The sequence below is a fragment of the Cygnus olor genome, chromosome Z (assembly GCF_009769625.2).
Source record: "Cygnus olor isolate bCygOlo1 chromosome Z, bCygOlo1.pri.v2, whole genome shotgun sequence".
NCBI classification, from domain to species: domain Eukaryota; kingdom Metazoa; phylum Chordata; class Aves; order Anseriformes; family Anatidae; genus Cygnus; species Cygnus olor.
Window position 1 is genome coordinate 11,067,178 of NC_049198.1, and position 26,430 is coordinate 11,093,607.

At 44.2% G+C, this 26,430-nt stretch overlaps 1 protein-coding gene across 7 annotated transcripts in view; it reads right to left on the reverse strand.

The window, feature by feature from the left end:
- The window catches only part of PDZD2 (PDZ domain containing 2), a 197,809-nt gene that overhangs the window by 29,800 nt on the left and 141,579 nt on the right, over positions 1 to 26,430 (reverse strand). For 6 of the 7 annotated variants that reach the window (XM_040540865.1, XM_040540864.1, XM_040540871.1 and 3 more), the window contains 10 exons: positions 25,457 to 25,599; positions 24,639 to 24,771; positions 22,520 to 22,687; positions 10,088 to 10,199; positions 8,001 to 8,149; positions 7,370 to 7,489; positions 4,795 to 4,909; positions 2,990 to 3,063; positions 2,601 to 2,826; positions 1,591 to 1,708 (listed from right to left, as the gene is read on the reverse strand). In XM_040540865.1, the coding sequence (XP_040396799.1) occupies positions 1,591 to 1,708; positions 2,601 to 2,826; positions 2,990 to 3,063; positions 4,795 to 4,909; positions 7,370 to 7,489; positions 8,001 to 8,149; positions 10,088 to 10,199; positions 22,520 to 22,687; positions 24,639 to 24,771; positions 25,457 to 25,599 (1,358 nt within the window). The remainder of the gene's footprint in view (positions 1 to 1,590; positions 1,709 to 2,600; positions 2,827 to 2,989; positions 3,064 to 4,794; positions 4,910 to 7,369; positions 7,490 to 8,000; positions 8,150 to 10,087; positions 10,200 to 22,519; positions 22,688 to 24,638; positions 24,772 to 25,456; positions 25,600 to 26,430) is intronic. The other variant, XM_040540867.1, reaches the window with a different exon arrangement.

Genomic DNA, 26,430 nt, shown 5'->3' on the forward strand with positions numbered 1-26,430 from the left:
GCAACACTGATAAGAAATTCATGATTTAGATAAAAATTTATGAAATGACTCCAGGAATACATTGAGCAAGATAAGCATATATTTGTTTCAAATTAACGTACTGAACTCATTAAAAAAAAAAAAAGAGAGAGAGGAAAGCATAGATTGTTTAGGTCTGTTTTTCCAGTTTCATAACTTTTGCTCGTAGTGCTCAGACATCTGGAACTGTTCAAAGAAAAGATCATCAACTAGGGATATCATTAAAGCATTCTCCGTAATTACTGAAACATTTGCTTTAAATAGACACTTAAACAATCCACTACTGCTGATTTATGTTGGGTTACTTGTGACAATGGAAGTGAGCTTACACTGTGAGGCCACATGCCAAAAGCAAAACAGCAATTGCACATGGCAGCCTTCAGTAGCCTGTTCTCTCGTGAAGGCTCATGAAATAAAAGGATGACCTGCCAGTTAATTGTGTTGCTGCTTTGCCTACCTTTTAGGTTGAAACACCTATTAGAAACTAATAAAACGAAATCGCTTACACAAACATAATTGGGAGGGGGAGCTCAGACACAGAGGGACTGAGTAGAAAACCTTTCTAGTGTCGTAAAGTCAGTATCTGATTAACGTGGTTTTCCGAAATCAAAACCATCCTGTAAGTTTTGGCTTATGGAGCCATAAACCACTGATGGGACAACAGGAGCAATGTCTCAAAGAAGCAAGCTAGAAAACTGGGAAGCGTGCCTGGATATAATCAATCATTTAAACCTAATAAATGATGCAGCTGTTACACACAGACACAACCAGAACTGCAATCTTTTCCAAAGAGGCTTACAAGAAAGCAAGTTGGCATTAAAGAACTGTTTCCCATAGGCATTTCTGTATGGTTGGAACTTTTAAGGTTGTTTTTTTTCATTCTCCCCCCCCACCTCCAACCCATGGGTTTGCAGGAATGTAACCACCAAATTATCTTAATCCCTTATTCCAGAAGCCAAATTGCTCTATCACAGTTTTCCTGGTGAGCAAGTAAACAGAAAGCACTCTGCCCACCACAAAAGCAAGGCTATCACGTAAGTCCTCTACAGCAGCATTCAAGCCACAAGTTCAGCATAGACTATGTGGTCCCAGCATGCCTTAACAACAGCCTCCCCTCCCAAATGACGCTCCCAGCACCCAACATCATTTATGAAGCAACACAGAAAGATAGAACATCTACCCCCAAGCTCCTCTTAAGCGAGTTTCAGGTAGCTTCTAACAGAACTCTGCACATGCCTGGCCAATCTGGGGTCTCTGGTGGATACTCTGATAAAAAGACATAAGGCTGCACTTCTTGCTGCTCCCCTTTCTCAAAGGGTGCTATCAGGCTTGGTTTTCTATATAGAGAATTTTTTAAAACCCCAAAACAAATTTTAATGACCATATTGCTTCTAGCACAAAGAATACTGTTTCTTGAGTATTAAATACAACTTTGGAGTGTCTTTAAATGGTTACTTTTTAGTGAACACTTAAGTATAAATCCTCTCCATGCTACACCAACCAATAGGTGAAAAGGAATTCTCAGTCAATGTTACTGTAAAACCACTCCATCACGTTTTTGCTTTAACTAACCTTAATCTGCCATCCATTTTAGCGACTGATCCTGGGGCCAGGCTGTGAATGTATATCCCCGGAGAACTGTTTTCCAGAGTAAGACAACAGGCACCAATGCCAAGTCCAACCCCTGGCTCTGTGAGAAACAAGAAGTACAAAGAGAAGTGTTGTTATTCCCCGCACATTGTACTCACGCAGGACACACAAGTGTTTGTGTTCCCACATCCCATCTGGAGACCAAGACTCACGTATTGTTTCAGGGTTGGCCTTAGGTACAGCCAGCCAGGAAGCCAAAACCAGGAGTGGAAATCAGGATTGAAAATATCTGATCCTGCCTGTTTTCTGAGATCCACCTTTGAAAGGACTAGCTCTGCTCCTGGCAAATTTTCAGTGTGCTTTGGGAACCGCCTAGGACTGGAAATGTTGCACAAGGTCTGATCTGGTCTGAGGCACAAAGGACTGGGAGAAGCAATCCAACAAAATTCTCACAATTATTTCAAAAAATGGGAGCACAGAAGACACTGCTAACGGCACTGCTCTCTTTTGTTAAACACCTGCATGGCATCCGTCAGCAAAGAGGCATGAAGAAAGGTGAGAAGTTCTCTCTGATTCAGTGATTTCCCCAACCACATTCCCCTCTGCTTTCCTTCAGGTAACTGCATTTGTGAAGGAGGAATTACTGGACATCAACTCTCTCCAAACTTTTAATCCAACCTTTAAAAACATTCCCCAGGCCTTTAAAGCAGGCATGCTTGTCCCACCACAAAGAGCATATGCACTAACTGTCCCTTGTGCAATTACTGATAATGAGACCAGTGCAATTATTGATAATGAGACCAACCCTCATGCAGGAGTCCAAGAAGCTCATCTGCGCGATTCTGAGCACTCTGCAGGGATTTGCCCTATTCACGGCTGCCCTTTACAAGAAGGGCACAGATATTTGGGCTGTTGAGAGACTAATTCACATTTTGCCTGGTATCTCTCAGCCACCTAATTTGTTCTTCCAGCTCACTCCAACAGACCCTCACCTTTATTGAGTGTCACATCCATGACAATCCTGTCCTTTGGGCCGGGGCCTTTGCGGCTGGAGGAGGAACCATCCATCTCATCGGGGCCAGGGACCGGCGTGCCACCGCTGGCACTGGAGCTGGGGGAGCTGGAGCGGCTCAGCAAGGTGGGAGTAGCACAGGGCGTGAGGCTTGGGCTGCGCAGGCGTGTGCGCACGGTCAGGGTCACCACACCTTTCTTGAGTTGCTAGACAGACACCAGAGAAGCCAGTAAGGTGACATGAAAAGCCAACACCTGCCAGTAAACCTAGATATATATATATATAGAAAATTGTGGCTAGCAAAAGAAGGTGCTAAAGGTCATTGAATGAAGAGAAGCGTGAACTTCTCTCACACTACATCCATGCTACCTTAAACCTCTGAATGGCCTCTTGATGGGTCAGCCCTTGTAGAGACTCTCCATTAACTTCTAGGATTTCATCCCCTGGTAATCAGATACAAAAAAAAAAAAAATGTCAGCAGTACATAGACTATAGAGATGTAAAAAAAAAAAAACTGCTTACACATAAGGCAACCCGCTACTATGTGGATTCCAATTAGCTGCTCAGTAAAAAGCTTTCTACTACTCTCAGTTTATTTTCACTTGTCTTAATGCCTTTAGAAGTTAATAATGATGAATTTGTAGAGTAAAGAATGCTCTTCAGTAGAAATCCTTAACTTGGCATTCTCATACTAACAAACTGAAATCATCATAGATTTTTACTGAAGTCTGAAAATAGATGCTCGTAACATTAAGTCCAATGAGACTATAAAATTCCCCTTCTTTTGTGAGCATCAATAAAAGAAATGAGAATCGAAGTGAAAGACTACAGCATGTTACTCCAAAGCCTGTTCAGAAAAAAATGGCCTTGCATGCACGTGCAGAAAGCAAACGTGTTCCTCTTACCAAGCACCTGTGGAGAGAGAAGCAAGTAGCTCACACACTGCAATAGCAAATGCCCTTCTCACCCCAATGAACACTTCCCATGATATTTCTACCTGCTTATTACAAGCTTCCAGTTTTGGATCTTACTACTTATACCCAGCTGTGTTGAACCTCTTTCATTTTCGTAAAAGGAGGGCAAAGTGAGCAGGAACCAGATCCACTTTCTGCAATTTTACTTCCATCTGTGCAAAATTAGATGAGGTGATGTCATCAGCCATGTCTACCCCTTCTCTCTTTTTTTTTTAGCCCCAGGAAAATATAAAATAAAAATAAAAATAAATTAAAAAGTAGTTTGTGAGCTCTGAATATCCTGCAAAGGCTTGCTGGGTTTATTGGACAGCTGCTACTTATTGGCTTCCCATGGTGAGTTCACAACCCATGCTGCAGGGGCGCGAGCTTCCCTCTGGCAGTGAGTTTGAGAGCTGGCACCAAAAGCAGCCTCAAATACAAGTGTGATGAGATGTAAAGATGGAAGTGATGATATGAGAAGGATAGAAGTAGCACAGGAACAGCTTTCTGTGGAAGAGAAATTACCCATCCTTTAACAAAGGAGTTATAGACCAACACTCTAAACTTGTGGTCACTTTCTACTTTTAACTGCCTAAGTGTCTGTCTGGCATGGGAGGACTCAGACCAGGGTCCAAACACGCATGGAACAGGCTACATATCCAGCTCATAGATTGAGACTGGGAAAGTAGTAGTAAAACCAGGATATATCTGCTTCTCTAACGAGCTTGGTGATCCTACTGCCAATCCCATCTTTCCTCTTTTCTTTTTCTGGTGATGACTTTTACTTGTCGATTCACATCAAAATCATACCAAGAGGCTCATAAAACACAGGGGCCCATAAAAGATTCCCAGGCACACCACTCTGTATAACCCCTTCTCAGACCAGTGTCTTTAAGCCAGATGTTGGCTGGATAGATACGCTTCATTGCTGTTGATGACCCTTTGTATCTGAGGAATTAGGGATTAAGGCTTGGGCAAATAAGGTTCACTGAAGGAAAAAATAACTTTATGCTATAGTTTTCCCTTCTCAAAACACAACATAATCAAGTTAACTTTTGTGATAGATCTTCCCCAGGATGGACAAACAGGGTGTGTTACAACCTCCACAGCCTCTTGCTGATGGCCAGGTGCCTAAAGAAAGCTGTACTTGAATTTTTCTGCTGGACTGAAAGAGTATCCCATTCTGGTCCTTTATATACAGTTGGGTTCTCTCTACTGTACCTTCTTTAAGCCTTCCATCAGCAGCCGCCGCTCCATTTGGGAATATGGTCTTCACAAAAATCCCCATGCGTCCACGAGCAGAATCCTGACCTCCTACAATGCTGAATCCAAGACCCTGCAGAAAAAGGAGAAGTTGCACAGCTGGCACCTTACTCTACCATCACCTGTCTGAGAAAGACTGCCAGTAACGTACAGACAAAGGAGATATGAAGACCTAATAGATTCTGATGAATCACACTGCAGTCTTACTCTCTGCTTGCATCTCCTGATTTACATTCATTCTAACAGCAACACACTTCTCAGCCCAAAAAAGTAGCAAAAAAAGAAAAAAAATGCTATTTCAAGATCTTTTTTAAACACTGGACCAAAAGCTTTATGTTATCCTATTCCAACTTTAAAAACTGTAACACATTGCTCTTAAATTGACAGACAGTAGATTCCCACCCCTGAGATCTATATCCAAGATTAACTGTAGTTTTCTGCACTGTCACAGATCCTGCTTTTCCTCAGGAAAATAAAGCTTAAGAGCATGACATGAGGTCAGTGCTGTAATGTCAGGAATGTAGCTCAAAGGGGGCTGGCATGGGGGGGCTGTCACGCATATGTACATTTTTAATTATTCTGGAGACATGTACCACAGTGTATTTAAATAAATCTAGATCAATACATTCCCCAGGGCTCCATCTGTTAGCTCTTGCCCCCGTGCTGCCCTGGCTGGCTGTGGGACCGCCTTGTGAAGCTGATCAGAGAACGGATGAGCACAGCAGAACAAACCTCTCCCCCCTCTGCCGAGCTATTTCCCAGCCAAAGCACTTCCTTGATCCATACCCCGGTATTTCTCCTCTTGTCACTGCTGTAGTGGTTACACACTAAAGAGAAAAGTCACCGACCAGGTGGACAGGGGAAGTGTGAACCTTGTTATTCAGTGCTCTGAAGCCAGGGCAGCGCCATGGGCAGTGCTGTCCAGTTGAGGGATACTGTTGGAGCAGGCACTAACCCCATGCTTGCAACCCCATACAGCACACAGCTCTTTCATTTTACTCCATGAATATAAAGTACGCTACTATTGTTACAAGCTTCTAGTAATTTGATAAGATGCTACTGATTTCCCAAAAGGAAGCATCCTATCTCCACCTTGAAACACAAAATAATTCAAGTGAAGGTTTACTGTGCAACTGCCAACTGCAAAGTAACCTGCAGGAAGCACGAGGCTCCTGGCACTCCCTGAACAGACACAGCAGTTCTCCCCATGTCTGCACAGGGTTGATCGGGAGCAATACAGCTGCAAGGTACAGGGGTGCCCACCATCTTGAAGTGCTGTAATTCCCCATCAGAAGAAAAACCCACACAGATCTACCTACAGATGAAAAATCGAGGTCACGCACTTGGCTCCAAGCCATCAACACAGTGACTCTATGGAAATACTTCTGAAGTGCCACATCCACACAAAGATAAAAAGCAAATGCTACTATACAAATCATATGCACTGCTTATTCTAACACAAAAAATTGCGCTAAAGGTGGGTGCAAAGCACCTGAAACAGCAATTATTTGAGGTGGTTCACAATGACTACGGTTTGCTTGCTCTCAATGGCTTAGTAACACCTTGGAGTTAGCTGCAGAAAGGCAGGTGAGGGTGGCTTATCACACAGGGAGAGATAAGCTAATTCTTATGAAAAAAATCGGGTCAAAAAAGAAAGAAGTAAAAAAATCACAAATACATGCTTGGGAAGAACTCTTTAAAGATCTGAAGCTCCCAAAAGAGGGAGACTTACAACAACTGTAAGTCAATCTAACCAGAGAAGTCACTGTTTCCAATTCTTTGTTAAACTTGAAGCACAACAAAGGATTTGTTTTGTACTTGAGCTTGAAAGTCAAAACAAGGCTTTTAAGTCCAAAACACATCCATCTGATGAATTTAAACAGTATTTCAGAAAAAAAATGCATATTTTTAGCATATTTAAGTGAGAGCTCCAACACTAGCATGGTCTAGGTTAGGGAATACAATACACACTGAGTTTAATACCTTTTTATTCCCTTAGCATTCAGCTGGTATCTAGGAATTGTGCTAACACATTACTGGGGAGTGAAAAGAGGACTCTGTGACCCAAAGAATGAAGTGCTCTCAGATAAACAATCAACCAGGAACCTATCTTTGGGTTTAATGCTTAATTTACAGTGATTTTTTAAATGTATCCAGGCTCCAGAGATAAAATATGCTTGTCCATAAATATGCATGCAAACAGGTACTCTTCTGTAGCTGCCCCAACTTTGCATATACATACATATTTATAGATCCATTATTAATATTTGATATCTCAGTAATGACCAGACGCACCAAATCAGAATGAAAGCCACCCCATGTCAAGTGTGTGACAGGAACATTGTTTGCTCTGCATTTCACAGGTGTGACTTTGGCATTTACATTTGAAAATGAGTTTTGTTTATTGTTATTGTGCTACCTTTGAGAGCAAAAACCAGTCTCACCCAGCTGCTGGAGGTCCTGGGGGTTGGAGATGCCTTTAAAATGCCATCTCTTGCTACACGTGAGAAACCAGACATGTAGAAATGCTCACCTTGCCTTGCCCTTTCATCAGGACAATGTTGGAGATGATGGACGGCTGGGTCAGTCTCCATGGAGATTCCACCTGGGCGGCACTGAAGGAACGGGTGGATTTCTTCACGATGTGGTAGTCCTAGTAAACAGCAGCAAACAAGGGAAGTCAGTCGCTCTGATTGCTTGGCACAGGCACTGGGATGTCATACTGGGAAAATTGTGTCAGGGAGGAGACAGCGGGGGGGGGATCTTAACAGATATATTCAGATGAGCACTCAAGGGATGAAATCCTAGCTTGTTACAGTCAGATTGAACCCTGCCGTAATTTTCCCACATTTCACAGAGTAGCATCATTTTGTAATATACCAGTCACAATTTAATTAAAAAGATTGAGAGCTTCATGATATACTAAAGTCCTTATCTGCTAAAAACAACTAAAAAATGCCTACACCATCAAGTCATTTAAATAAAGAGATGGGTTTTTAAGTGCTCAGATCTCTAGAGCCCATGGTATCAGCTTTAGGGCCTGAACACAGCACCCCTTCACCATCCTCAGAGGAAAGAAGTTCTCCATAGGTGGCCAATGCATCCCAGTTTGGCATGGCGCGGTCCGAGGGACATGCAGTGCTCATACCCAGGTTTGCACCCACCTGCCTGGCTCCTGCTGACTCCAGCTGCTGCGGCAGAGAGTGCTTTCTCCCGCCCCGGGAGTATTTCACTGCTATCTCATAGCTCGATTCACCATTTTCCACCATCAGCTCATCATCTTCCCCCACAGACTCTAAGCGGGATCCGGCACCTAGGAAAAACCATGGAAAGGCATCTCAAACCTCTCAGAGCCGCTTCATCATCTTGGCAGCGCACAATAATCACCTCCTGCAAACCCCAGACTAACAATGCCTAAAAACATTGCTTCACTGTACCCAACAGAGCACTTACAAGCTAGGTTTGATCATGCTCAACTGAAAACTTTTCTGCTGTCACAGCTTTTGCATGATATTTCAGTGATGCTGAACTCCTCAGCACTGTCACTCATGGTAGTAAGGAAAAGCAGATAATTGAGCCAGTAGCTCAGGGACAGAAAAGAAATTCAGGTGTTCTCACCCAATAGCACTTGTCAGTGCAGTAAGCTCTCAAGCTGCATTTATTTAAAATTAAAAGACCTGACACTGTGGCCGTATTCATTTCTGGAGGTGTCATGTCACTTTGAGGGAAATTTTTCTGGAAAAGAAGAAAGGAAAAAAGTGCCAAATAAATGCTGTTTCCTTTCCTTCTGTCTGTGATCCTAGTTATCTTCAAGACGAGAAGAGTGCAGAGTTCACATTAGAAACACAATGACTCGTCCTGCAGGATACCCTGCAGTCAGCCGCAGAGTGCCCTGCTCCCTGCACCAGGGCTCCTCCAGTTCTCATTTTCTCTGAGGTCCCCACAGGATCCAGTCCCAGCATTTCCTGCACTTTTATCCCTGAAATTCCCCCACCATGCAGGAAAGCACAATTAACCTCTATTTTACGGATGAATCCCAAAACAGACAAAATTCACGCAAGCTGGGTTTTGCCTAAGTTTTGAGATTACTTTAAACCAACACAAGCTGGAGCTGCCACAGAAAGGGTAAGCTCTGCTTCACTACCCTATCCTTATATTGGATGCAGGGCTCATAAGCCATGTGCTGAGGGAAATCCATTGCACATTTGCCCAGATAAGCCCCAAATCTGTTCTCTGCCACTTCCTCCTGTCTAGGATGCTGTGCAAGCACCAGCACTAGGGAGGGAGCAAGCACACAGCCAGGGACAGCTGCTTGTTTTCACCCAGCTTTAAAGGAATTTTACCACCGTATCCATAGGCAGGATTTGCACCTGCCTCTCAGAGTGCCATTTAAACCCACTCCCTGCTTTGGGGTGTGAAATTACCACTGGTTTTAAAGCTCCCTTTCCACGGGTTTGCAGAATGATGTTGCCGCACACATCCAGGAAGGCTACCTTGGCATGTCCCAGCATCTTGGCACTTCTTGCACTCCCAGCCCTCCAGGTACCGAAAACTAACCCATTCCCATAACCTCCCCCTCTATTCTTCTGGAGAAGTTGTATTTCTGTGTTGTTTTTTTTTTTCCCCATCTCTGAACACAGTTTCCCTTCTCATGCTGCATCCCAGGATGGGAACCAGGAAAGAGGATGCTCGTGGCTGGATCCAGTGAGCCACCAGCACACAGCCACAGGGACTGCAGGCAGGGCAGCTGCGTGGAGGATGCTAAAAACACCTGAGTAAATGGAAATTGAGGTGAACTTTCGAGGGACGGACCCTCAGAGTGTATTAGGGATGAGAATTTTGTTGAGCTTTGCTCACAGGTTACTGCTAAGACTTGGGCACAGTGCAGTAGACAAGGGTAAGAGTATTTGCTATAATGGGTATGTTGGTGATGGTATGTTGAAAGACCTCCCTCGTTACAGCCCATTAAGTTAAAGTATACTGAAATAGGGAACGCAAATGATTAAGAAAAAATGAGAAGGGAAAAGAAACTACACAAAAAGAAGTTTCCAAAATTTTGCTTTATCTTTCTGTCAATACTATAGTTCAACTCAGGAGGCTGAATGCAAATGTCTTACAGCTGGAATTTTCCTTCCAAATTAAACCAATGCAATGTCCAAAGAAAAGAAAACCTACCTCACTTTTAGAGAGCTAAAAGAAATACTCATCAGAAAAACTTTACTACCGCTATCTTTTATCAACCCAGATTTACCTTGGGATCGACTTCTGTATTTCAGTATGCCACTTCCCAGAGTCGGACTCTGGTTGTTTCCTTTGGACACTTCTGCAGAAGCTGGATCTTGAGACTTCTCAGTTTCCATCACCTAAAAAATTAAAAAAATCTGATATAGTTGTGAACCAGTGAAGCTGATGGAATTCCTCTAGTTGTTACTAAGGGACAGAAAATTCCACTGCACATCATCTTAATTTTTCACAAAGATGTCATTGTATTAAGCCAACACATGTTTCTATGAATAATTTTCAGTAATGCCTTTGGACGTTATGGGATATTTTTACAGATGGATATGCCTAGAGCTTGGCATGACTGGGCATCCTCTGCAGGGCACCACACCAATGCCTCCACTGCACCTCCAGCACCCACACCAGCTCATTCGGGTGCTTCCACCACGCACTTTAACATTTTATGGTAGCTTTTATTGCAATTTATTCAGCTCAGCAAGCTTCCAGAGACATTAAATGTTTACAGAGACAGCCAGTTTAAAAAAGCATTGTTTTATTGCTAGTGCCCACAGCTGAATGCCAACACGTAATGGATAAAAAGCTGACTTAACAGGTTATGAGGACTGCACAGCCAAGCACGCAGCAGCTTTGGATTGCTCAGCTAAAATTTACTCAGTCCACATATCATGGAGCCCCCAGTGGCTCCTTTCTCCACTAGTGGCTTCCTTTATCGAGCTGCAGTAATCAAGTTTTTCCCAGTGGTGCTGCTGCACAGCGATCCTTGGCACACACCCTGTGCACACACCAATTCCTCCACATTTTCACCCCATTACCCACTGCACAATTTTAGACAGCTCATGGCAAGGACGGAAAGTTTTCCAATACAACCACTTATCAGTCACATCATATTTTCAATGTGCTATATTAACTGCTGCAAGTCAGTTTAAAAAAAAATCCCTTCAAATCACCAAACACTCATACGGTTGAAATAATTTCTACTTCCACTATTAAAGCTTAATAACGGCATGATTTTCCTTAGACCCTCCCTCCCATTACTCCATCCCTCTTCTCTCAAAACCGAAAAACCCACAAAGCTTGTCTTTTGCAGAGTCTAGACCTTGTGATTACCATTCAAAGGGTAACAACCTCAGGAAAGGATACAATTGGCAGATAAAGCTGAAGTGGAAACTGCTATTGGACTTTGGCTTTTTATTCCTCTCCCTTCAACATTAACAGCTACACTTAGCTTGCACATCCCAGTCACTTCTTTTTGATTTTTCAAGGCATTACAACAACAGCCTCAGAGTCTGCTTCTGGTATCAAATGCTTTGCAACTCATGAGCTCCACATAACAGGATTTACCTGAAGAAAATAACTGCATTCATATAACTGGTGCTTATAATTTGGCCATCCTGGTGAGGGATTCATTCCAGAAAACATGTAAAAATAAATAAGTAAATAAAATCCAAAAGACCTAAACCGTCAGTGCCTAGACCACAGCTGAGGTATCAGAGCCTCTCCATATGATTCCCTTGAGAACATACCCAAAATACAGCAGGACCATTTAGAAGTGAGCCAGGACTTCATGATTCACATGAAGTTATGCTGCAATTTACCATAGTAATGAAAATACCCTTTTACAATGAGAATGCCTCGTGTAGAAAGGAAGAAAGCATTTGCTTTGAATTCATCACTGCTGCAGCCCATTTCTGTCCTGAGCCAGCTCTCAGCAGTGACCCATTGGTACATTCTGTGTTCCTACCACACAGGGTTTTACTTAGTTTGAGGCTTTCTGCTTTTGTTTTGACTATTTGCGTTCTGCAACTCCACAAGTTTCCATCTAGTGTGGTGAGAGGAAGGACAGCAGACAGTTGCTGCCACCTCAAACACCCCAACCCCGTGCAGTCCCAGAGGCTGTGAGCCTGCAAACACCCACGCTGTACATAGGGTCTGCGTGCAGACACGCACATGTGGACACCAACACCAGGAAAAGCCTCAAGACATTCTCCGTGGCTTCCTGAAATTGAGTTTTATCCAACTTGGCTTCAGACTACAATAAGTCTGAAACATCTAAATTACCTATGCCTCTGTTTATTTCTTATTTTAGCAGAAATACTTTTCTGACATGGATTGTAAACATTTAGGGGAAGACATTCTAGCATTCGCAATGAGGTAGATACTCTTTAAGTTGTTGAGGTTGTCTAATAAACCGCCAAGAGTTTTACCCTGCTCAAAAAACACTCAGAAATCCATTCCACAAAGCTTACGAGAACTCCCAGCAGTTGTGTGCTTGTAATCTTTGGCTCTGTTGTAACTCCAACAAGAAAACCCCAGCTCCACCTTATCCCCCTGGCCACACGTGAACATATCACTTTTCTGTCTCAAGGCGGCCGCCAGGATTGTGACCATGCCATTTTAATTTTCCTTGCTTTCAAGAAAACAGAGCTTACTATTTTAGTTCTGCACGCCTCTTATTAAGCTAAACCCATAAATCCTGCCCGATTGCCGTCTCGGCGCTGAGGACAAGGGGAGCTTTAACACACGTGGTTGTTTGAACAGATTTGAGGGAGATCTAAAAATAGAGCCCATTCTGCCAGTTCATTAAGTAACTCCGGGATCAAGCGATGGTGACATCTCAATTGATTTCAAAGGAAACAGTGCTATCACGAACACACAGTCCTGGCACTAAACCAGGATGAACAACTACCCCCAGAGCCCTTGCTCGGGCAAAACTCCAGCACGACCAGGCCCTTAATTAGGCAAGATGAGGAGCAGGATTATAAGAGTCTGCATTGTTTAACCACAAACAGCTTGACAATCATCACTGATTTACAAAAACAAGGCAGGACACATGGGATGATACAATTTAATAAGCAAACTGCTTTGCTGCTGCCGAGCTCCTCAGCTGCTAGCTTCCCCACCAGCAAGTCCATCCGACCCCCGGGGCAGAGCCAAAGACAGATGAGTTCAATGCGACTGTTAACAAGCGAAACGGCAAGAATTAGACTCTGGCCATATGCAGCATGCCAAATTCAGCCATACCTTTGCTGGCAAAGGGTCAGACCAACTCTAGCCCACTGCTTTAAAACAGCAAAACAGCACCGCGTTAGATGAGCGGCTGTGCCACTGCACACAGCAGCTCCGCAGGGCATAACTCCCCACCTGGTCCTGACGCAGCCAAGGCAGATTTTTCTTCAGCACCACAACCCCAAACTTATTTCATCATGAAACACCCCAGCGCTCCTGTCCATAGGGCAGCCAGCACGATGACGGCAATGGAGGTGGGACTGCCTCCATCCAAAAGCAGCCAGCACCAGCACAGAAAGCTGCAAAATGCCCGCTGTGAACCTGCCTTCACCTGGCCCCTGCAGAAAGTCCTGATAGTCCCTCGAGACCAGCAGATGCCCCAAAGGCTCTAACCTTTCCAAAAAGTTTGTGAGATTTTCTTTGAAGATGTGTTACAATTCTAGATGTTCCAGTTATTTGTGCAATTATTCACCACTTTGTGGGGCACAGCGTGCTTTAAGCCTTAAATGTGTCATCTGGTGGGCAGAGAGCTCCACAGGCCCCTTCACCTTGCATGGAAAGAAAAATATCTTCACGTTTTCAATTTAATTGAATCCATCTCTCAGATAAATTACAAAGTGCAGCACTATAATTTACTGGAATTAGCACTGCGAACAATGCAGAGGACACAGATTTTCTCATCTCGGCCAGCACCGAGTTTCCCGTTGCTTACTGCTCTGATTCCACGGCATGCACAAAGCTTCCCCTCTGCTGGAAGGATTGGGACAAACTGTGTTCAGGGCTGCATCACCCAGGGGCAGCCTCCCAAAACTCAGCACCTTGGCAGGTGCCCAATGGCAGAGTAAGAAGCATGCTTGCCTCAGCAAAGAGGCTCACCAGGACAAACTAAACACAGATTTAATTGCTTCTGGAGCAAGCTAGAGTGGTCCTTTCTTTCAAAGGGCATTGCTGATCTGCTCCAGCATGGCATGAACCCAGAGATCCAACGCAGCCAGGGATGGAGGACAAGAGGAGGAACATCACCTCCATTATCACCGCTATTTAGAGCCTTGCATCTCAGAAAAACATGGTGCCCTGCTTTCTCACCCTCTGTATTTGCCGAGGCAGGCTCCACCAGCAAGACCCCACAGCCCCATCCTCAGGCTACGTTTTGCTCCACCGGTGCAACAAAGCAGCAGCTGCCATCCCCAGCAGCACTTCTGGGAAGGACCCGTGTGGGTACATTGGGCACAGCCAGGGCTTCCTCCTGCCTGAGGGAAGGGGAAAGGAATCGAGGACTCCATTACGTAATTATAAAACAAGAGTTGGAAACCTCCCGCTTCATGTGCTGCAAGGAGATCAGGAAGTCTGATAAAGATTCAAGAACTGGAGCTGCCCTATTTTCTGAATAGGTGGAAATGCTAAATAAACAGAACAAAAGCCTTTAAAGTGGTCTCTAAGAATGCCTGGTCTATCACTCTAACAAATCCCTGCATTCAAAAGCCAGCCAAAGCCTTTGCTATAATGCAGTAGTTGCTAGAAAGGGCATTACTGTCAGCTTCAGTAAGTACAAAGCCCCAATGGTTATTTTTATCACTCTTTACCAAGTCTATGAAGATGTCACACACAAGCTTGCACGTGAAACACAAGCTGGTACTCAGCCAGCAGCAATACCTGCCCGCACACCCTCAGCAAATAGAAGAGAAACACACTATGGAAGAGCTGAGCTGCTTTTATCTCCCAGAGTGCTCAATTTATTTTGTTCAAGACACCCCAAAACCGACCTCAATGAGTTTGATACCAGGAGACCAACACGCTGACCACGGCCCAGAGGATGCTGGCAGGCCACGGGTTCTCAATATAAATGGATCCCAACCGTGCTGGCTCCAAAGACTCCCTGGTGCAATGTTGTATTTATGGCCAGGGCTGCTGTTAAGTAAAGGAGATTCCATTTTCAGGTTTCCAAACAGCTGTTAAAATTAGCACTCAAGTTCTGAAGAGACAAAACTTTTAAAATGTCCTTTTAGATAGAAAGAAATGCAGGAAATGGCTAAGGCAGCTAAGTTCCCCAAGAAACAGATATCACAGGCAACACATGCCTTGAAAATAGTAAGATACTCCCAGCTAAATCATTCCTAATCCTTTTTGGACCAGATTACTGTTCTGCTGCAATATATTATGATTTTCACTATAAACATCTTCTAAGCTGAAGGAAATCAAATTCATACACTTCTGAGATGGTGCGCAAATGGATCACTGCTGTTTTCTTTTTTATGCTTTATCCCTTTTTTCCCCCCAACATCAAAAAGGATGACATGTTTGCATGCAGTATATTCCTTGCCCACGAGATGTCTCCAAGTGCTGCACAGAGGTCCCAGAAGATTGGTCCTGGTAAATAGAGGAGACAAACATGGAACTCAAGCTGTGTGAACACCAGTCCTGCTCCTCTGTTATTTTCTTTAATAAATGCTCAGCTCGTGGCTTAGCACAAATCCAGAGACTATACATCATGGCAAACAACAAGCTGCTGCTTTTTTTTTTTTTTTTAATGACAACCTTTTTACTCACAGTGAGGGACAAAGCAAGCAATAAACAATCCTCAAAATAAATAACTCTCCTGAGAATGAAGCGAGACCTCCCTAATACCAAAGTCAACCCACAGCTGCAGAGAGCATTCCCATGACACAGCTGGTGGAGAGCTTTGGATTTCAGCTCTAAAACCACAGTTTATATCATCCTAAGTACATGAGAGGATACGGAATACATAAGCATTAAGCGTCTTTCATACCTGAATCGAGGATCTGAAGCCTCATATGTTACACAGGCTGCATTTATTCAGGCACAGCACATCTAGAATACGTTTTAACAGAACCCAGACAAGACTGGACCATGTATGTGCTCAGTAATTTGCAGATAAACAGGCTGCTGATGCAATGGCACGACATTCACGCTAACTCTCAAATCCTAGAGCCTTTATCGTCTTTCTGTTAATGTATGTGAACTGCGTGGCTGTGACAGCATCTCTCTTGTCCCAGTGCCATGAGGGGGTTATTTTTAGCTTGTTAAAGGCAGTTCATCTCCTTCAAAACTGGGCAGTTATCCAAACAGCCAAAGAAGAGACAGGCTGCACTGTATCTGTTGCTTTATGGGAAAAACCCTCATTCACAAAAACAAAGAGCAAGTAGAACCTCTACTGTAGATAAACTTGCGTTTCTATTATGCTGCTGACTTGGCTTTCAAACATGTCACATGGAAGAGCAAAAACTACAACTCCAGATATTGTCTACACTGATATTTACGGTCAAGTCAAAAAGGCTATCTTCCACCAGCCCAACCATCAGTAGATATTTCATATTTTGTACGAAATAGCCTGCATAAAGTCTACAGGGGACCCTTCAGAGCACTGTCCTCTGGGTAAAACAGCTTTCTCTGGGCTTGCCTTTAACACGAAGGCTAAAAAAAGAAGCCCAGAAGAGCTGGAACCAAGGAAGTCCATGAAGAATGTACTCACATTAACATCTGCATTGTGGATTAATTTCAGAACCTGTACAAAACAGTAATTCAATGACACTGCCGCCATGGGCCTTCCACCACTCTTCTTCCTCCCTGGGCTCACAAAACTCAAGCCCACATCTTCACCAAGCCCTTGCCTGTGCCACCACCATCAGCCCATCAGGGTTATTGAACACCACCGTGGCAATAAGATGAATTGCAGTCGTTTATTTTAATGTGATACGGCTTCTGGAAGCAACACAACTGCTTACACGCAAGAGCAACAACCACATTAGGCAAACAAAGAGTTGGTCTCAAAACATTTTGTCATTTTCTCCCGCCCAAATTCCCATCTACATTTACTCAGAAAGCTACCATTTCACCAGCCCTCTGGAGTCACCACAGGACCCAGAGCATCTATTCAGCTGTTCTGAAGGGCACTGCACAGGCGCAGACCCCTGGACATGCTGGACAAGGCTGTACCCCACTCTCACTCACTCCTCTTCAAAATGCCACAGATTTGGCACAAGGAAGGTGTTGCAAATGTTTCCAGCCCTCACCACGAGGAGCTACTGAGCCCTTCCCAAGGACAAGGCTGGCCACAACAGAGCCTCACACCAGGCTCTTCTTCATCTTCATCCACCCCAGTCAAAACATTTCAGTGCAAAAGGGGATTTCTGGCGGCAAAAGCTGTTTCTCGCTTCTCCAGCCATGCAGTCCTGTTCGAGGGGTGAGTCATGTCTCAGCAGCCTCTTTCGAGACTGCGGTGCCCTAATGGGAATGAACACTCAAGTCTTCTTAGTAACGAGGGTCCCTCCCCGCGCTCTGCACACATTTAATTGTTGAGTTATGCTTCCTGTTCCTTTTCAATGTTAATGCTTTCTCTGAAATTCTCTCCCAGTGTTTCCAGAAGAACTTTTGACCCCAAGAGTGTTTTTAAACTTATGGCATTGTTATCCTCTTCCTTATTATGCTTGCATGGCTAGAGGTAATTACATACGGATTCCCTGGTAAGACAGAAAAGCTTGCAACAGAAAATAACTAACCTGCCCTACGGCTCAGATAATTAATAAAAATAGGGAGGGGGGTGGTGGTAAACAAATGCATTTCTGCATATTCACAAAGCAGGTCGTTGCTGCATGCCTTGCAAAAAAAAATATAAGTGGGTTTTGGCAAGGGGTAAGGAAACCCAGCTTCTGCAAGAGACCTTTAACCAGAGACATTCTGTTTCTGTCACTTGTGGGAGCACTAAAACCTTGGTGGCTCATGGCCGTCTCCACATGCAACACGCCCACAGCTTGCATGAAGGCCCCCAGCACCACAAGCAGCAGCTGCCCAGGGAAGAGGCCCAGATTAAGCAAAGCCCAGAGGAGCAGTCCCCAGCCTTCCCTCCCTGCCTCCAGCAACTGGAGATCCAAACCTCCTGAGGCAGACGCCCTCATCTTGTGTTTAATAACTTTGGAATTTCTCATCCAGCCCATTAATATGGAGCTGTTCGCTGAAGTAGAACACTTCAAAAAGAAAATAGTCAGATCATCCCATATTGAACAACACTGCACCACCAGAAACAAAGGCTAAAAGCTTTTGAAGCAGCAAAGAATGGTATGTGCCTCCGTCAAGGGACCCGAAATGCCCCAGATTCATCAGACACTTTGCAAATTCTTGGCAGATCTGCTTTCTGTTCAGAGCTCATTTCCCAGGTTGCTCTGCCATGCAGCAGTACAGTGACAAATAGATTCAATTTCAAGCAACAGAAATGCTAGGAAAAATGAATTAGAATTAAAAAAAAATTGTCAGAGGTAAATATTACCCTATCATCCTATTTCACTTGGACATAAATAATGACATTTTAAAATAGCAGTGTCAATTGCACGAGGTAAAATATGGATTTAGGGTGAGAGTTTAAAATCCCCAAAGTGACTTAGGACAATTTAACACAACATGATTCTGTGGCCCAGTATTTTGTATCTGAAGTTAAGAAACATTTTGGCCAAACTAGCTCTGAAAGAAATGTACTTTAAGGATATTAATGTAATCCCTTTTCTGCCTGGCAGCACAAGTTTTATTAAAGTTACAACTTTAAGGGATGTTTCACGTTAAACAGGGCTTTACATAACCAGACTTAAAACAGAGCTCCAATTAAATTGTATTATGAATTTTTTATTAATGAAACACAACAAACGGACTTTCAAGTAAGCCTTACGAGTGCTATTTCTCCTGGATTACAGTTTTCAAGTGTCACAAAACTTTTCTGCTGTGTCCTGAGGAAGCTGAATAGCTCAGATTATATTTCCCTGGCTGAACTGGAGCCGAACTTAAGGCTTTAGAGAACTTACTCACAGAGAGAATATTGAACATCATCACCTACAGAAGAGACATTTTCCCCCCTTAATTTTCATGGAATCACAGAATAAATTGGGTTGGAAGGGACCTCTGGGGGCCCTGATTCTGTCACCTCAAAGCAGAGACAACTTACATCAAGATGCCCTGTGTCCAGTCCAGTTGAGTTCTGAATATTTACAAGGATGAAGGTTTGAAAACGTAAACCCAAGTGATTATTTTTTCTGTACAGCAATGTCCCTTTGAATTCAAACACAACATTAGAAACCTCACCAGGCACGTGGGAGCTGCACCGTGGTCTCCCTCCCTCCTCAGGTGGGCTTTGCAGGGCTCTCAGAGGTAATACTGATCCATCCCAGAAGTAATATTGATCTGTCTGTGCTCAAGTGTTGTGCGTAGGTCATCTTACAAATGGTCAGGTGCTGACACACTAACAGTAAGTCTGTCAGGAGTGTAAGTTATGGTTCTGAATACACAACTATACTTACAACAAAGTTAATGAAAGAACATTTTAGGCAACACTAAGAACTCCCCAGACAGTTCATCCTGAATGTTTTGTAGTATCTTCTCCACTTAGACTCTAGAATTAGACATACTTTGTGTTGGTCAGAAATACGCAGACTTGTTACTGTACCAAAACCTCCCACGGTAACTGAAGTCTAAACTAATGAGAGGTAACTGCCCCCTGAGCTTTGCAAGTCCACAACACTGGTTGCACACAGGCAGTTGTGAAGTTTGCCTTGTCTTCTCAGCCTTTCACACACCAGCAACAAGGAAGGAAGTGGAGTCACACTCTTCACTTTGCAGAAGTGGAGTCAGGCTCTGGGACTTCAAAGAGGAACAGTGAAACCTCAATTGACAATAAATCCCTCTGAATTACTTTTTTTTTTTTTTCTTTACCTGACTACCCAGCACCTGACAGCACCCCCTTAAGTCTCTGCAAAACTCTGCACAGTAAAAAGAAAATTTAATCTCTCATCAGAGGTGAGAAACTGATCATTATAAAGTCAACTCCTGTCCAGAGCTGGGCTGAGAATTGGTTTCAAATCTAAGAGGTCTGATGCTTAAACTGAGACCTCAGTCTTAGTGACATGGTCCAGACCTTCAGTACCATCCCCCCCCCAAGATGTCTAAAACAAGTACATTTATACTGATAAAAAGTGGTCCAGCTTAGTTCCTGCTTTAATCACCAGCAACAGTCTCATCTCTTATCTATGGTAAGAATACAGGGAGTACACGAGAGCAAGAGAAGACATGTGATTACCATCAAGGGAGTGGGAGCAGCAAAGAACAGTAATTTCCAGAGCAGTTTTGCAGTTATATATACACACACATACATATGTACATATATATACACACACACAGTATGTATAATCATATAGATATGTTTTGTGGTTTTTCTTTTTAAATCATATGATGCCTCATGCCCATGCTGACCTTCAAACCAGCTTCAAAGCCTTGCTGTGAAAAATTCTCCCCATCTCGCCAGACAAAGAATAACCACGTGTGAAGTTTATCTTTTCAATACGTTTACCTTCCCCTGTCCTGCCCGGTGGCACACAGGATTTGCACAGCCCAGCCCAGCTGTCCCAGCTTGCTGCTCTGAGCTGATGCGGATGGATCAGGCTGCAGGTATATCCCAGGGGTCTGCGCTGCATGGACTGCCCACCCCGAGCTGCAGAGCCCTGTCTGTGCTCCCGAGGCTGACACAGCAATTACATGGGGAATGCAAAGACTTCCACACTTGGGATTAGAAGAGGATAGATTTCAGGTGTAGCTCAACTGAAAAAAGAAGAGGTCCTGAGAGCCACCAAAAACTTAGCATGCCTACATCCCTCTGAATTACACTCCCTTCATTTAAAAAAAAAAATGAAATCTTCCTGCCATTCTTCTAACATGTTTATTGTACTCAGATTTCTGTGATTTTCCCTCCAGCCCCTAGCAATGAATTACAAAAGCACAGAGCTATGGCCAACAAAGGCGACAGGCAGGCCAAACTAGCTCAAAATCAGGCTGTTGCCACTGCAGTGGCTTCAGACTTTAGGGTAGGCTACAAACTCAAGTACATGCTGAAGGGCTCTGGGCAGGCTTGTCTTCCTACTTTAGAAATAAATAACAATCCCCTTCACGGTGCTGTGTGCCTCAGTTACCTCAAGTTTCCCTGAATGTTATGTTAATCTGGAAAGGAAATATCCAATAACATTTAAAAATGCCCTCACTGAAAAACACACAGAGCTTTGCTGGAAAATCAGGAGCATATGAAGTGGCAAATCACTGTTAGCATGTGCTGAAAGATTCACTGGAACAGCAGGGAACTGCATCCTGAAGCCATGTATAATTAACTTTTGACAAAATTGATTTTTATATTCAAGCTTTGCTGAGCCACAAACTTACAAAAAATTACCAGAACTTGAAACATGACACATAGCAGAATGAAAAGTATTTCTAAAGCCAAAAGAATGCTCAGATGCCCACTCAAGTTTGCACTCAAATGCTACCATGTCAGCAGCACCAAGCATTCCTGATTTATTTGCTTTTCCCTCCCTCCCCTCAAAACAGCACCCTGGCACATGGAACAGAAAACCACACAGAAATCACTAACAAGAAAACAAAACTTATCACGTTAAAGAGATGCTTGAGAGCGGGGATTGTTATAAGCATAGACTTAAAGCAGGTCAGAAATAACATGCAGGCATGAAGTGAACACCAGCATCAGGTAGATTATAGTGTGAGGCTGTAGGAGTGTAAAAATGCACAATCAAATCACCAAACCAGATATCACATCTGAGCCATCCAAAGGTTTAAGAGATTTATTATAAGTGCCACAAAAAAAAAAAAAAAAAAAAAAGGTGGGGAGGGGGGGGAATCAAAAGAAAAAAAGGAGAGAAAGAAAGGCTTCAATTGAATCCACCTGCTTTCTCATGCTTGAAAACCAGCCTGTAAGCTCTTTAGAGTTGTGAACATCATTTTATTCTGCATTTGTACAATACAACAGAGGCCCAGAACACTGATGAAGCTTCAGAGAGCTGCTACATTACAAATAAATAACAATAATCCACTTAATCTCTGCTTAATGCAGCCCCGAAGGGAATGCAGGCAAGATTATCAACCAACAGCATTTATTCAGCAGACCTTCAGTTAGAGTTTGCAGCCAAAAATTCATATCGCTCCCCCAAAAGGTGCCCATTGGCTCCAACAGAGCAAATAAAACCTTGAAGAACTGGATGATAAGCTGTTAAAGAAGTTTAGTTACAAAAGGAGGAGAGAGGAGAACATGTTACCATGTAAGCACTGAGAGAGATTTCCCCATCAGTTCCAACAAAAGCAATGGAAGCGGGTGGAAAACAATCCGACAGCAGGGGAAGAACAAAGACTGTGATCGCCACATAGCTCAGAGGACATTAGAGTTCCTGCTCCCCATGCCACTGCTCTGTTACAGTGCAGGAACAGAGAGGGCAGACGCTGCAGAAGATGGCATCCCCATTTCAGCTCATCAACCACTTTCCATGAGAAAAAGGGCTTCATTTGATCGCCCCATCCTGTCCGTATCGGGCTGGAGGAGAACATGACAGATGCAAGCGGGCATCAAGGGAGAGGTTAAGAACATCATCAAAGCCACACTTACAGCGACCAGTGATTCAGGAGACACATTCACTCCCTTCACATCATCTTCTTCTGGCTCTTCATTTTCTTTATTGTCAGTGCAAGAGACAGAGTCTTGGACTGAGCAAGTGCTAAGCAAATCTGGCAAACTGGTAGATGGGTACTTCCGAAAATCCCCTTCGGCAGATTCCTACCCGAGAGACAACAAAACCATGTTATATTGCACACAGAAACCCACTGGAGTCACGGTGGTGTGGCCCCATTTCACCTGCCCCATGAGAGCTCCTTGATAATCCTCCCCTCCGTATGCATCTCTGTGTGCTTGAACTTTAATGGCCCAGTTATAAAAAGCAGTCCCAGTTTTAAAGAACAAATATAGTAAACAGAGCCCAAAACATTTAGATCTTATAAAGGAGAATTTAAAATAAATGCTACCCCAGCAAGCCTGCTCCTCCCCAGTTTGTTAAATATAATGGCAAGCAGATTCAGGAGTTTGCAGACTCATTACTCATTTCATTACATCCCAAATCACATTCTGCACTTCCCTGTGGATGCTTCTTTCACAAGTGTATCTATCTACATGCACAAGGAAAATAAATTGACTACACCACTTTGGAGAAGACAATGAAGACCAACCTGCCAAGCCTCTATGAACCCAGCCCTGATGCTTCAGGAGCTGTTTCCATGCTTTAGCAGGTTTTCTGGGAGGTAAACACATGCATCAGCTGAAAGCAGCGGTGAGACAGACCCTCATTTTATTGCTTTCAAAGCAAATCCTGTGTTTGGAGTGCTCAGCAGGCCAAATTGCCTGCTTTCCTGTACCAACAAATAACACCCAAAGGGATCTGCTGGGGAACACTTCACCTATTTACACCTTTTTACACAAAGTTTTACGCTGTGAGCTTGTTCACAGCGATTATTTTGATGCAGCCATTCCATAAGCAAGCAAATAATTTTAAGGAGAATTTTATGCAGGCTGCTGCCTTGCGTTTTGGCAGAGTCCAATTGTCTAAATGAAATACAAGATGTACCTATTTCAGTTCAAAGCGTGCTGTTTCCAGAATCAGCACTGGTGGGGCTACTACCACACCGGGAGCCTAGAGAAGGTCTTGAATGGAGTTCACTGTCTAACTGAAACATCAGAGAAGCTACTGGCTATTCACTTTGAACATGGAAGGGCAGAGCCTCTTCTTGAGGAACACAAGCATAAGCAGCTTCCTAGGAAGCCCTAAGAGCATCCAGACATGAAGCCCATGGAAACTCACATCAGGTTGACTGGGACAACATGAAGAGGAAGCTTAAAAAAAAAAAGTCAGCAATAATAATAATAATCCTGACACAGCATGTCCCACCTGGAAATAAAGGCTCAAGAGCGGTTCCTGCCACCACCTCGGTGGCCCTGCTGGCCCCACACCTGCAGTCAGGTCCTTCTGAGACCCCAAGCACTTTTGGGAGCCTGTCTCAACCCAAGCAGGGGAACATCAGGCTGTGGTACGGGGGAGCGAGAAACTGGGGTGGGCAGGATTTTCTTAAATTAATTGAAAATATTGTGTAACGTCCCCTTGATCTCTTCTGCGCTGAAAGCAAAACTGAGAGCCCTAATGATAAATGAGTTCCACTCTTACTCCCCTAAAATTTATGCTACTTTATCTGCAAGAGCTTCACTCCAAGCTATTAACAAGGACAAAATAAGGAATTCAAGCCAAGAGATCATCATCAGGAGACCTCTGGCACACAGATACAACAAGAGATAAGAGGCTCCATGGGCAGGCATCTGACAAGGCTGAGAACAGCCTGCTTTATTTAGCAGGCTACGTATATTTTAAGAAAATGATTTTTGGCCAAAACTTCAGTAACGTCTGCATGACTAAATACAGCCTCATTTGCACACTGAAATGACAGTGACAATACAAGCAAATCAGTAAGCTGGTCTATCCCCTGCCGATTTGCCTCACATTTATGGCAGCTCCTGATAGTATTCCCAGTAGCTGTGCATTAAACTTAGGGGAGCAAACGCGTGCATGTGCCTGCATTTCAAAAAGAAAAAAAAAGAAATACGCCCTTTCTGTGCACAAAACCTTGAGGACAGGGACTTAGGGGACACCATACCACAGAGAGGACATTGCATGTGCTGACCGTACCTTGCTAGCAACCACCAGCTGAACCAGGCCAGCAGCTGAGCGAAGGAGAGCCACAGCATCCTGGTGGGACAGCCCCACCAGTGAGTGCCCATTGATCATCAGGAGCTCGTCGCCCACCGTCAGCCTGCCGTCCCTGTGGAAACACAGCAGGAATGGGGAGCTGTAACGTGGTCCTGCCACAGTGTCAGGCTTTGGTGGCACACAGAGTCATGAATAAAATGTGACCTGGCTGACGCTAAACTAGCATTGATCAGCGCAGTGCTATTTGCCCAGAAAGGGGGTTCAGGAAAGGCCCCCAGAACATCATTGTTATAACCAGAGCCATTTCACTATGTTTTGTCTGGCTGAGCCCCTCTGGACCCTCTCCATGCCCCACCAGAGATGGATGAGTAGCAGCAGTGAGCCCCATCTCCTCACATCACAGAGGGCAGGGCTGGGGGCGAGCACCCTGTGGTGCAGAGCCTACACTCGCCCACCTATGGTCTCATGGGGAAGGCCCATCATCCAAAAAGGGACCTGGTCCAAAAAGGGGCCTGAGAAAAAAAAAACACAAGCCATTGGGATCCTTCGGTTATACTCCATCACCAAGAGGATCTGTCTTTACCTTGGACTAAAGACTCCAGGAGGGGCCTCAGCATCCAACCACAAAAATAAGCTTTTAAGCTAAAAATTCCATATTCTTACCCTTATAGAGTGATGCAGGTCTCCACACCACAATGGGAGGGCAAATCCCCTGCTCCCAGCTCCTGACTATGGCTAACAACAATGGCCAAAGACGCTCTATGGCACCCACACCGAGGGCACCACTGCTGCCTCACCTGTGTGCCGAGCCGCCTTCCTCCACGTGGGTGATGATGATGCTGTGAGGGGACCGCTTCGACCCTCTGCCTCCTGTTATCTGGATCCCCAGCCCGTCGGTCCCCTTCAGGATGTGCATCTTCCATATGCGGCAACCTTCTCGCTGAGAGAAAACGGGCAGAGAGTCCTTGAATTTGGATTTGGACAGTGAGAGAGGGCTGGGAGGGTACAGGAGGAAACGATTTACAGCCGTGCTGCCCGTCACCACACTTTGCTTTGTTATCTGTGGTCCAAGCGAAGGAGGCAGAAAGGAGGAAGCAGCACAGAGCAGGTGCAGTATGTAGAGGTTTCCTTGCAAGGCCTTGCAGCTTTTCTGAGCTACGCAGAGATACAGCTGTCTACGTCCTGATCCTTCCCGCAGCAACCAGCAGCCTTGAACACCTTCGCCAAAACTCAAGGACTTGCAGCAGCTGGGCAAATGGGTGGCAGAGCAGCAAGAGGCTGTGCAAGGGGCACCTTGAACACCAGGCAGCACGGCTGCCACTGCAGCAGGGGCCAGACTTGCATTACGTAGCAGTGTTTCCCACTCCGGAGGGGCTTGCAGTGTTTGAGACACATAGAAGAAAATGCCAGCCTCATTTTATCTGCTGCTGATCAAGTATTTCTTATTTGACAGCTGTTGTACAGACTGTAAATAATAAATTACCCAACACAGAGAATAACTTTTCGATATAAGCAAGGTAGTAAGTAATGTTTAGGACAGCTTTATTATTTTTTTAATGATTATAAATCCAAAAAACGGTGTTTTACGATCTCTGGAGCAATACAAAATGCAAAACAAGAACCTAGTTCCAATGCGTCCTGCTGGAAGGACTGAGCACAAGGAAACACAGAAGTGGCAGGTATCAGCAGAACAAGAAAGGAAAGAAGAACAAACAAGCAAGACACAAGCAATTGTCAGGACTCTCTCAGAGAGGGGAAAAAAATCAGGATA